Source organism: Colletotrichum acutatum (genome assembly GCF_030867785.1).
Source record: "Colletotrichum acutatum strain CBS 112980 chromosome Unknown BDZ83scaffold_164, whole genome shotgun sequence".
Classification (NCBI taxonomy): domain Eukaryota; kingdom Fungi; phylum Ascomycota; class Sordariomycetes; order Glomerellales; family Glomerellaceae; genus Colletotrichum; species Colletotrichum acutatum.
In genome coordinates this window covers 34,670-47,911 of record NW_026849158.1, presented here as the reverse complement: position 1 = coordinate 47,911, position 13,242 = coordinate 34,670, and the positions used below count along the sequence as shown (strand labels likewise).

The following is a 13,242-nucleotide window of genomic DNA, read 5'->3' as shown; positions in this document are numbered from 1 at the left end:
CTCTGGTATCCGACACATGTCGCTGCCTGTCCAGGTAGCAACAAGCTACATGGCTCAGGTAACCCCCCTAAAGCTGAACCGTTCTCAGAAAACATCGCCGCGGAAGTGTCCCAGTCTCAGCCTTGTCTGATCCAAATTTTGCCGCCCGAGAACGAATGCGTTCTTCGTGACCAAGGTCGCCCCTCCTCTCTCCAATCGTATCCCCTCGACATATCCCTCCTCTTGGTGACACCTCAAATCTCTCCCCTTCCCAGTCGGCCAACAACATCCATCATGCTTTGCGCCAGTCAGAGTCAGTCTCCCATGCCATCCACCCAACCTCAATCCCGGCCCGCACAGCCAATTGCCTATCGTCTTCGTCGTCGTCGTCGTCTTCGTGGTTACCGCATGATCCTCATTCATCCCGGGGCGATGGAAAAGCCTGGTCCTTCGTCGTGACTCATATAGCAGCCAACGCAATCGATATCAATCACCTCCCATACCCTCCAAGCACAACCTCAGTCCCAGAACCTCGACCAATTATCCCGCGAGAAACTTGTAAGTCGGACCATCAAGCAAACGAGCAGAAAGATAAAAAGCAAGTTTGAGAGAGTCCAAGGGGGAACATACCCTCCCCTAAATAGATGCTCCCTACCCTCCTTCTCCAAGTACACCACCCATCCCCAAAATGTCGCCATCAAAGAAACAACACGTAAACACCATACTCGCATCACCTCACGCAATCCACGCCACTGAGCTCTCACCTTGTGTATAGCCTCTGTACGATCTCTGTAACTCGTTGTAACTAAGTACCACCAACACTAATCTCTCGATACATCATTCTCCAACCCATCACGCAACCAGACTAGAATCTACATGTCACCCAACGCCTCAAATCGAAACTCGATCAACCGTTCGCCCACATGAACCTTCCCACCATCACCATCGCCATCGCCATCGCTGCTACCGTCCCGTCCCGTCTCCCCACAGTTCCATCACCACCCTTTCACCGCTCACCGCCTCACCGATCGCGCCAAGCACATCGAGTCCCTACATGCCTTATCTGCTATCCGCGGACTACATCCATCGAAACAAGGTACCCCGACTAGCCAACCCCCCATCAACGGTCACCCAATATGCCCCCCGAAACTCAAAATCATCCCTCTTGACTCTTGCTATCCACCTTTCTTCACAATCCTTCATCCATAACACCCTCCATAGTCCATACATAACCGTCCTCACCAATCTCACTGTAACTGTAGTCTGTACGCCCCCCCTCCCCCTCCCCTGTAAACTATGTTCCCGTTTACCCTACGCACATATCTAGCGTGAATGGAGATGTCATGGAATCACAATGTATATGTCAATAAGTCCCAAGGATCATTCTGTATTCACAAACGTATAACCATCGTGTAAAAGAAAAAAAATTTCCATCCTCGAAGGGCAGAATATGTTCTTGGGTATCCGTGTAGTATTTTCACAGACTCACTGCTCTCATTATGGCATGTACCCACAAGGCGACGAATCCGTCCCCGTTGAGCCTCAATCCACATGCATCTCACGCGAGTATTCCAACGACTTCACTTTACACCGTCTATAGCCGCCATGGCCCGAAAATCCCCATCAACCAAACAAATCACCACATGCTAAAGAGCGTCAACATGTCATCGTTTTGAAAACCTCCGCCTAGTCTACCTAAGGAAGGTCTGTCAAAAATTTCCTATAATCAAATCTCACAACACGAAAGAAAAACAAAGGGTCCCCGCGATCCTAGCAGATCCCAAAAGTCCCCTCTCAACATCCAACATCCTTACCGCCGTCCAAATACCCCTTCCAACGCCCGACGCTTAAACCTCAAAGGTCCCAAAGCCTTTCCTTCACCTCCTTCTCAAAAAGGCAGTCGGCAGACACGAATCGAGAGGGAACGATAAGAAAGGGTCGCCCCAACCCAGCCAGGGAACATCCCAACCTCCTTCTAGAAGGCCACGATGGGCGGATGGGCTCCATACCGTCGTGACCGTGTACGAATAGAAAAGTAGCAAGAGAGGGGAAGAGGAAAAAAACAGAGTAAAAGAGACTAAGAGTGAGTAAGGCTCCGCTAAAGAAGCGGGCAGCGCGCAAGGAAATGAGAAATCACCCGCGGATCCCTGCAGCTCAAGGTAGACTTACACCCACCGGAGCCCTGTGCAAAGTTCACCGTCAAGTCCTTGCTCTTCTGAACCTCACACCCCAAGGATTGACCCTAGGGCTTTCCATACCCATACGATGTTGACCGAACTCTTTGGTTGTCAACAAATTGCTTTCCTGAGGCGCCATAAGAACCTGCAAGGATGCTCCTCATTCCCCTCTTCGGAGCGCCCGCAAGAAGGACCCCTAATTAAGTCGAACTGCTCTGGTTGACTGGTTCTCCCTGGAACACCACATGGGAGATTATAGGACCCCTTCAAATTGTCCCTGAACACGTAACAATATCCATAAAACCCTTAGAAAATGAGGGTTGTAGAAACAGTGATGACAGACAAGCGGCCACAATCCCCAGGACAGAGCAGCGCAGACACCAACAGTCGTTGCCACAGCCATGTGCAAACGGGCGCACCATCGCGTAACGCGCGACGTCCCGAGCGGATCCCGACGATTTGGTAAAATCATCTGCAAGGAGGTGGCGAACTATTCCCGCACTGGGCTGCAGCCAGTGAGCCATAGAAGAACATGCTCACTCTGTGCGAAGTATCCGTACGAGTACAGATACTCTGGAGACTGAAGAACGCTCTAGAGTCGGGAGGACTGGAGCTCTATCCGTGAACCGCGTAACCGATCGGACGAGAGTGGGAATTTCCACATTCCTCATATTCTTTGGGCAAAGTTTGGTGGCATCGATGGCTGCCAACTGCCGAGGCGTGGCGGCCCCCAGTGCACAAGCGCACGAAGTGGAATTATCGACCTGGCGACTTTGGTGCCTGTCCAGTATCTACGACTACAGGCTGCGACCTGCCTTTGCACTCCCGAATCCCGTAGGCTGGCGGCTGGTCCAATTCGGGCTTCGCTTGTCTCTCGGACATGGAGCTGTCAAAATGTCAGTGATTCCGGCCCGTGTGGGTGCTACTACTGGGGGGGGAAAAAATGAAGACTGGGTAATTCCGGAAGTGTGAATCAAAATGGCCCCCACCACCAGGTAGCGTAGGGCATCGTCGTCCGACAAGTCCGATAAAGTGTCGGTCCGCCGACTGGAAGCGAGCGCGACATTGCAAGAGAAGGCAAAGAAGACATGCCAGGCGTGAGCCACGTCTTCGGCTTGGCCGCATCTGCCCTTCTACTGCGGTGAGTGATGGTCCGCAGCCCAACCTCAATTTCTCGAGACTTCGGCCACCTGTGACTTTTGAGTGCGACTTGACCGCCTGTCTGCCCACCCCGGTCATATTGTCGCAATTTCGCACGCTCTATCCGTACATTTGCTCCAGCAGTAGCAGCAGCAGCAGCCAGCAGTCCTTTGAAGGCGGTCAGCAGTCTGTGTCTGGCGGTTGTTCTGCACCCACCTAACAATGCTCCCCATAGGCATTGGGGTTAGGCCTCCATGCATCAGTGCGTTTTGTGACCCCTGCTCGCGCAACGTGTTCCTGGGCTTTGCTGCTTGCCCTGCATAAAGTATGTGGGAAACTCAACACTACAACATCCACCAGTAGATGCTTGTAAGAATATTTGTTCAATATGTGATGTGAGATTGGGCTCTGCAACTAGAAACATTACGCCCCAGTAGGGCGCGCCTGTACTCCTCATACGGATTCTGATGCCGTATTGTTTAATTCCCATGTTCCCATCCACACATGCTGGGGATTGTCGCTGCGCGGTACTAAATCACCCTTGGCGGCAGCACCTTCCTAATCCAAAAACTCCGGCTCTCCTGCGTCGTCGCTGTGTCCTCTCGCATTCCGCATGCATAGATAAGAAAGAAAAGTAAAAAGAAAAAAGAAAAAAAGGCACTTCCCAGCCCTGTTCACCTCTCTGGCTGTGTGTTGTGCGTGCGCTATCCCTGAGTCATGTCGCTGCATCCCCGTTTGGTCATTTTGGCGTCACAACTTGGCCTGCATTTCACATGCGAGGGCCGAGTCAATGTCCCGCCAGGGGATGGGCTGTTGGCGTGGGGGGAAACTCTTGCTGGAGCCGGATCCGATGAAGAGTCTCCGCAGGTTCCGCCCTCCGAGTTCGTGCCGCGTGTGAGATGTGGATATGTCCTCCGAGAGGATATCGACGAACCCACGGGTTTCGGGTCCTTGGAGCGGTTTGTCCTCAAGTCCTTGGCCGAGTCCAGTGTCGAAGGAAATAACCGGAGGGGGGAGTGAAATCGAGAAGGGTGGGAAGAAATCTGACAGAAAAAAATATATGATAATATGCATGCGCCTCAAATGCTCATGATCCCAGTCCGTCGCTATGCATGTGGTGTCGAATCAAATGAAAATCAAAAGTGCTGTGAGTGGTGGCCTGGTCCGTTGGCTCACCCGTGAGAGAGAGAGAGAGAGAGAGCGTGTTTGTATGTGTGTGTGTTGTGCTGAATTGGAGGTGAAATGTGACCCCACGTCGTTGGCCAGTCTCAGCCCCGCATCTCCAGCGTTCACTGGCTATGAGGAGACTCGGAGGTGCTCGTCGCATGTCGGTGGCATCAGGCCATGCTCTCGGAACCGAGCCGTGTAGGTATGGACGCTTGGTTGTGTATGCTGTGTGCTCTTGTGCGCGAAGGGTGTGTCGGACGTGTGTCCACCAATTCTGTCTTTCGAGAAAACCCCTTTCCAAATCCGTTTCTTTCGTAAGGCAAGTTCTTGCCAGCGCATCTCGCCTCCGTCGTTTTTCTTGGATTGCTCCGTCTTTCCCCTGTTTCTTTGGTACGCCTCGGGTGACCCACCCAGGCTGTTCCGCTCTCATCGGGCCTTGCGGTCCGCTGCCCTCAGTCGGTGATACTCGCTTCTAGAAAAGTCGACAAAAGCAGCAGGTAGTGTTGACCCGTAAAAAAAAGAGTGTGCGTGCTCATTTCGAAGAAAAGGCGTGCCGCCGGCCGCCGGCCATCAAAAAGTTCCTCGCCCGTAGGCGGCAGGCGGTAGGCGAAATGCAAAAGTGCCTCTGGCTATTACCAAACGGTAAGGTAAGAGCATGTAAAAAAGGCCCGCATATCGACTCCTTCTAGAAGCGCAAGAAGGAACCGAAGACAGAGAGAGAAAAAATAATCCTTGGGGGCGCTAGCCAGTCGTGCCAGTTCCAGCGTAACAGCGTCTCTCTTTTCGTCTTGGGTGCCCCAGGCGGCGTCTTGGACGCTTCGGGCAGAAAATGGAGCCCTCGTCTCGGTACTCTGCCCAAAGACCGACAGGGAAACCACAGTGCCAGACGCGCGATGATGCTGACCATTCCGCGATATCGGATAAGGCAGGCACTTAATGTCTGGCCCCTCGTTTGCGTGGGAATGCGGGCCCCAACGCTTCCCCGTAAATTAGCGCCTCGGGGGGCCCTGCTGAATGACGATTCCACCCGGCAGTGACGGTGCAATCAGGGCAAGCCCACAACATGTCGCAGAACCCCGACCCTCCCACTTCTTGCTTTCTGCCCTTCTCCGCGGACAACACCGTCGTAGTGCAGCACGTTGCGGGAGGGGTGATGCGCCATGCCATGGAACCAGCCACACCCATCGGAAGAGAGAGAAAAACAAGCTTGCCGTCGACCATGGACGATTGAACCGCATTCGACCCTCGTAGGATTGTGACGTGCTCAAGCCTTGGAGTCTGCCCACGCTGCGGCATCGGTGCGCAGTGTCGCATCTCTCTTTTTTTTTTCCCCAGAATGGACTGTGTCGGGTTGGTGTGATAGAGGGTAGATAGATAGTCGCTTGATCTACCAAGCTCGCATGACACTTTTCTTCAATGCGACACCGGAATCCATCGTGCTGGGACGCCGTCACTACCAACATCATAGGGGCGTACGCTGGCCTTTCGCGGCGGCAACGCCCAGCGAGCGCGGCCTGGTCGTTGGTCGTCGAGCTTGCCCTGCTTGCGCATCGCCATTTCCATAACTGCGATACGAATGAAATCCGAGTTCTCCCGCATCTCTCGCTGACGCATGCCTCCGGGAGGATACGTGAATGCGGTCTGGGTCGGAGATTGTGCTGGGGGCTGATAAGGTGTTGACTGAGTCGTGACCGCCGATGTCGCCGGGGAGGGGCTCCGAGTTGATGTGGGTGGTGCACTCCGGCTTTTCTGAACCTTGTATGTTTGCATCTGGATAGACGCAGTAAAGCTTCGCGTGCCCGTAGGCGTAGTGGCCGCTACAGGGTGGGGCTCGATTCGAGCGTTTGTCGTGGGGTTCAGGTACCGGCGCAACGCAGCCGACGGCTCCTCCTCGAGCACTGGCGGCCGTCGCTCATCCGTGTAAGGCACCTTGGGGTCGATGGTGAGAATGGATCTCGTGAGGAAGTCATCGGGCGGAATAGACGAAAAGTTGATGGCTGAGATGGATCGTGCAGCCGAGCGTAGGGCGCGGAGCGATGCAGTCAGGTTGGACTTGAACGCTGACTTGAGAGGGCGCAGCGGGAAAGTGTAGTCAGAAAAGGAGAACTCTGACTTGGTGTCCTCTTCATCCTGAGACTCGTCGAATACTCTAAAGTCAATCTCGTCAACGCTGACCCGGTCGCGGGATAACGGGTGGTCCTCGGGCTGGCCGGGAGGAGATGAAATGGGCTCCAGCGAGCGCCTAGGTTGGCGTGAGCGCTTCCTTCGAGGGCTGGATCCATAAGGTGACTCGACCGAAGATAGTGTATCGGTGGAAAAGGAATCGCCTAGTGAGGGAACCGATTCCACAGAGACAGTTCTGGTGGATAACAACGAACCAAGACCGCTATCGCTTACTGACATATCATCGTCTGTCAGGTCGTCGGGTGGCGACAGCAGCAAGTCAAGGGGGCTCTTGCCAAAAGTGAGACTTAGTTCCTTCTCACAAACTTGCTGTCTCTCGATAACGGCTTCTAGAGTCATTGCCTGGTCTCTGGATAGTCTCTGCCTCAAGCTGCGTCGAGGTCGGGGAATATCAGTGACGGCCAACAAGGCCAGCATGGCAGGCGGGACAGCGTCCGGTGAGTGGACATCCCTCGGCCGGGAGGGCTTCCGATGCGCATGGCGGTTGGAGGTGTAAAACGGGGTTGCCTTTGATTTTGAAGGAATCTGAACAGGCGTAGTCGGGGTCGTCGGTCTGGTGTTTACGCTTGTTGTTGTCCGGGGAGGGCTCGAAGGCGCCAACTTAGAAGTTTCGCGGCGAGCATCCTTCCTTTTGGCCATGGTAGCTGAGGTGGTAATGGGAGAAGTAGGGATAGGCGTGAGGGTGACGGACACGTTCTGAGCATCCTTTTTCCGATCCAGTAGGGCAGAAGGCAAAGCCGTTCTGGAGATGTTGACGGGAGTGGTTGTCGTCGTCTTCGTAGTAGCGGCAGCAGCAGTCGTAGTAGTAGTAATAGTTGATCTCGGGTTGGCGGCGTAGCTGTTGTTGGTCGATTTGCGCGTGAGACTCGAAGGAGAGGGAGAAGATGGTGGAGGGGTGGTCGAGGCCGAGGGCTGCCTATTGTAGTAAAGGAAACTCCTTGGGGACATCATGGCGGCGTCTGGACATGCCCTGGTGCGCCAGTGGCTCGGCGGGGCAAGCCGGACCCGACAGGCAAGACAGGTTGACAGGGAAGGGGTGTGGAAGGGGACCAGACCAGGCACGAGTGCGCACGAGCACAACCACAACCACAACCACAACCAGCTCGGTGCCGCAGTGCGTTGGGCAGGGGAGGAGGGTGTAACTCGGGGTGTGGTGCTGTAACCGGGACTGGGCCTGGCAAGGCAGGTCAAGAGCAAAAGCAAGCGGGCTGCTGCGGGCTCGGTCTTGACTGTTCAGCATACACCCCAGCGGGCCAGGCTAAGCAGGAGATGGGTTGGGTCGACCAGTGGAGTTGCGTGGGCACGGCGGGCTGGTGGTTCAGAGACCACAGACCAAACCAGTGGATTTACTGGACTGGATGTACTTCGTACAGTTGGTGCAGCGAGGGCGAGAGTACTGTGCTGTGCTCCGAAGATGAAGTACCTACACGATTAGGGGACCAGTTCGGCCAGAATTTTGGCGTGGAACGGACGTGCTCGTCTGGCCTTTGGCTTTCTGCCTTTTCTCCAGCGCGTGTACTGTATCCTCTTTCGGTCGCTGCTTGAGTGTGTCGTGTGCCGGGGGCAGGGGTCGTCGATGTTTTGGTAACGTAAAGTTAACCTTCTCGCAGCTAATCAGCGTTGAGGCTTTGTATAGTCCTTCTCCAACAGGAATCGCGACGGAACTTTCAAGGGCGATGATTGCTGGGACGTGACCCAGCGGAGCACGGGGCCGAAAGGCTTGTATCGTGTAATGCGATGTGATGCGTGGTTCCTGGTGGTATTCGGAACCGGCTTTTGACTGGAGCTGCAGACGAGGCGAGGGATCAAGAAGCAAGGAGGCGGGCTGGGAGAATGTTGCTTGTTGCCCTTGCAGATACAGTGACAGCGTTGGATTTGGATTGGGTTTGTGTGTACCGGTGATGTCGGTGCAAAGCGCGGTTTGTCACTTGTCTTGTGCTTGAATAGAGTGTGGAGAGCCAAGTGCGCGCGAGTCGGGTACTTCGTCAGAGGTTAAGAGGTGACGATGATCGTCCGTGTGGAGGATGCTATTATCGATTTGCACCACAGGGAAAGGCCTGGCGGTGACTTGGGGTATTGATGCTTTCTCGTCCTTGGAGATGGAAGGATATGATATGGTGAATCGTCACGAGGAGGACTTCGAGACCCGAGATGACGATGTTGTCTATTAGTATTAGGTACGATTAGTCGGGGGTTCGTCTCGGAAAGGCAGGGCCTGAGTTCTGTGATGGTCGGAATCCGGGGTTATCGGAGTAGATGTTTGGCTTGGGAGGGAAAGGGTACTGGTTCGATATCCGTAGGTAGCCTTTGCGCAGTGGCTTGGTCGAAGAGGAGAGATGACGACAGTCGGCGAGCTGAAGAGTGGCGAAGTGAGGAAGCGAGAGAGAGAGAGAGAGAGAGAGCGACTCGCGTAGTTGGCGGCACAGTCGCAGTTGAGAGGTTGAGAATGGCTTCTACCAAGAAGCAGGCACAAAACGGGAGGTTCTCTGGTTTTAGGTGGCCAAGCACAAAAGGTTATCAGACTGGATCGAAGTTGCCCTGACTGATGACGGATGCTACAGATATGTCACTTCATCAAGGTAATCGAAGCACAGAGAACATGAAAAGGCAGCGAGATGGGCCGTGGACTGGGGCAAGCACTGATGCTCTGACACTGATAACCCTGATACGGGGGGCCAAGATGGGAGGCCAGAGATAAGGAATCGACGGGCAAGGTGTCGAGGGTGTGTCGTGGTGTGTCGACAGTCGTGGAGCGTGGTGTGGTGTCCCGTCTGCCCTCCACTGCCCTGGGCTGGACAACTCAGCACGGGGCAGTCGCCAGTCACTCAGTCAGTCCCGGCAGAGAAGGAGGTCAACCGTAAAAATGGCTGAATGACTAGAGGCACGGGGGGCAAGAGGCAAAGCAAGGCAGAGCGAGGCACGCCGCATCTCTGGGAAAGGACAACCTCACACCACGGTCTCAGCTGAGGAAGGACACTTCTATCCATAGGTAGGTAGGTAGGTACCGGCAGACATGTTCTTTCCTTCTTGTCGCAATTTCTCTTTCCCTCTCTTCCCCCTACTTGCCTTCCTGCTGCCCGAGGGTACCCAGGAATAGGTAGGTATGTAATAGGTGGAAGGTACGTAGGTACGTGGTGACTTGGCAACTTGGGAAGGCAGCATGGAAGTCAGCCCGGTATTGGATGGAGGTACTTGCAATATCGGCCCAACCTGAAGGAAGAAGGAAGGAGGTGCGCCTACCTCGTTTGCTCCCTCCCGTCTGTCTGCCTGCCCGATTTGGAGATGTTTCTGTTCGTACCTGGTCACCAAAGGAAGCAAGACCGAACGACAAACGAAGGATGGGCGCACCGCCGCACAGGCCCGGCTGAGTACCTACACACCACACCTATCTAGGTCCCTATGGAAGGAAAGCAACAGAGAGACTTGGGGAGGGTTCACTTTCCAATTCTATTGTCACCGCGTCACGTTTCGGTTGTGCACCATGCAAAGTCACTGATAAGAACCTCCAAAGTCTCCAATCCCCTTCCCCCCATGTCCTTTCCTCCCCCTTCCCACCGGCTACTGGCACAGCGTCACCTCTCACCCGCATGTTTTGGGCTTAGAGTTTGGGGTGACATGAGATTTTGGGGGTCCAAGGCGGCCAAGGGCTCAAGGGGGAACACGGGGAATGGAGACCACGGGGGTCACTTTGTCTCTCTCCCGTTTCTATGTCTCTCCGTCAAAGTCTCACTCCGATACCTGAATCCAAAGGTCACGCGCCAGAGTCCCAAGCCCTGAATGCAACCCCAGTCCAAGATGCTCCGTATTACTCTCCAACATCAACCTAGCGATTCCATCTATGAATACCTTCTTGTTCATCACAAATTACAACTGCACACTCCGGGCAATGCCCGAGTCCCATCTCACTGTGACAATTAAAGGACATGACCGACGGCCACTGGCAAGCACGGAGCCCTCCTCCCTCCATGCGCTAAATGACACGCTCCACAGGCTTGAGTTGACCCCTTTGCGCCCATCAGTGGCTCTGGAACAGTGGCAGATGGAAACCAGCCCGTCATAATAGTGGACTCATTTGATGAGTCTAGCGGGCATGGTCCAAGACAATCAAGACAATCCCACGACTCTTCAGCAGGGTCTCACCGTGAGAGTGCCCGGCTGACCCGATCATAGGTGGCCCCGGTCGACGGTTGTGGAAATGGCGGACCGCCACTCGTTATTTGGTCAGAAGCCAATGAGAGCGATGGGATTGTTTCGGGGATAAGAAAGGAATCAACCACCTTATGTAAGACGCATAACTTACCTTACCTTATGTTCAATCAATGGGAGTCTGGGAGATGTGGATGCCAAGCTCAAGGCAGTGGGCGGTGACGACGGTACTTTGCAGACCCGTTTATTTCCCACTTCCTGGCACGCTGTTCCTGCTACATTGCACCTATCAAGCTGTCCACCTCCACACTGCGTGACTGCCTGCCTCCAAAAGGCCTCCAAAAGCTGGTCACTGGTTGGAAGGCGCAGTCTGGCAGTTCAGCTGAGGTGGAAGGTCCAGCCTTGTTATGCAGTGTGCACAAGCTGCCTCTGCCATTTTATGCGCATCGGCTCGTTTACCTACCTCATGCGAGTCCAATCAGTGGATATCTAATCATGTACCTAGGTACCTACCTTACCTTGCATTTGACTTCAACCTGTCGTGTGCCTCGTGCTTCTCCTTCTTATCAGCACCCACCAAACACCACAAGCCACCATCCCTCCCCCCATCGACACTTTCGTCCCATCCATGATCTCCCTCCATCTTGTCCGACCATCTCAGGCGCCAATTGCACATCTTTCCGAAAGCCCTCCGTGACACCTCCATCTGGGCCGCACATCCCGGCCGACCGAACCAGTGTGAAAAATCTACACAGTAGCGTGCCTAGCAGCTGCCGTGTGTGTCGCTGCCCTGAGCTGACCATAAGCCCAGATATCAAGCACTGATCGTTTGTAGAGGTTGCTAATTCTTGTGACCATCTTCAGATCTCGGCCTTTGGCTCCGAAGAACGCTGAGGAAGCAAGACGCACCGGAACTTCCGTTGTAACGTGAAGGCTACTATCACGCCTGGAAATTCGGACGGAGCTCAGCCCGAGAGCCAATGCCCATATCATCGGCCCCGTTGTCGGAGTCTTCATCCCTCTAGTCGCAGGCCTCAGCAACGTCCAGTCCTTGGCTTTCTTATCGGCCTTCTCCGACCCCAGGTTATTGCTGAGCCGTGCGACAGTGCGTTGCTTTCTCGCTCCTCCACCTGCTTGCAGATATCCCCGACCATTGCCTTTTGCTCCTCTCCATTTCTCCAACCCCTGTCGACCTATGCCATTCTCACCCGTCGACGAGACAGGCAGGCGAACGGAGAGCAACCTTCGACCGTCTGCCACCAGGCTAGCCTTAGCGCCATTCCCAACTCGCTTTCCATCCCATCCGCTCTGATGGTCGCCCAATTGCCCAGGCCCCATGTCGCCCGTTCGTCTGCTTGATCCAATAGCACTTGGCCGGAGCTTGTCGATAGTCCTCGGGAAACCGATACGGGATCCCACCCGTGCGACGGCCTACGTCGATCCTCTGGGCGCCTCTCCCGCTTTCAGTACCGTCGGACGTGTCATCACCATCTTCACCTGGGCAACAAGTGCAATACTTGAGACTTGGTTAAACAAACGACAGATGGGATGCTGGCATGTCCGATGATTGTGAGCCTGCTCGTCCAACCATCAAGCCACATCCCGTGCAAAACGCATCAACATCAGCATCCATAAAAACCAACCAGCCTGATTGTTCCTCGCCTCGACCACAAGACCCAACACTTGGGCAACAAACCAGAGATATGCCTAATACGAATCATCAGTCCTGTATAGTATTTAGCTTGACACGTTGTGCACCAAGGTGTGTGCCTCGCTAGCAAGGGCAATTTTCATAAAGCCCGGAAGCCACGCGGCTACGGTGGTATTCATGGAAGAACTGCCTCCAAATGATATTGAGGACTGTCTCAGTAGCCATTGTCTCACCCATCTCGTCCGCCTTACCCCGCCATCTTGGCCGCCCATCACTTCCATCCCTATCAATACCGCAAACAGCCAGCCACCGATTCGGTCTTTTGCATCAGTTATAGATGCCTGAATGCGACGCATCGGGCCAGTAGCGACCACCCAGATGAAGCTCAGAAGGCAGGCAGCACATTATCTCACTCGTCATTTGTCGCATATATGACGGACCAATCGCCAAATGCAGCCATGTGTAGTAACATGAGACGATCCAGGTCTATCCGTACCCTCCACACGGTGTATGGAATTACGAAAGATCACATTCAAACACCGGGCCAGCCAGCCGCTTACACACATTTGTGCGTGGTCAAAAACCGACCAGACTGGAAAGTTACCTAGCGCATGGCCAGGCGCGAGCAAGAGTCATCATCTGCACCACCCTAAATCTAGCGACGCCATCCCACACCCTCACGAGGGTCTCAGATGCTGCCTTATCGCTCTCCTCTGATTCGCTTGTTTCTTCCCCAATCCTGCGTCATACAACGCCGGCATCGTCGACTGGGCTCTGGCGCGGGTGTGGGTGGGAACG

At 54.4% G+C, this 13,242-nt stretch overlaps 1 protein-coding gene across 1 annotated transcript; it reads right to left on the bottom strand.

Annotated features, from left to right (window-relative positions):
• Window positions 1-5,876: 5,876 nt before the first annotated feature.
• BDZ83DRAFT_591037 (uncharacterized protein) lies at window positions 5,877-7,598 on the bottom strand (the record flags this gene model as incomplete). Its single annotated transcript, XM_060506394.1, has 1 exon — window positions 5,877-7,598. One exon carries the CDS (start codon window positions 7,596-7,598, stop codon window positions 5,877-5,879), a length of 1,722 nt encoding a protein of 573 aa, XP_060358978.1.
• Between the last annotated feature and the right edge of the window lie 5,644 nt (window positions 7,599-13,242).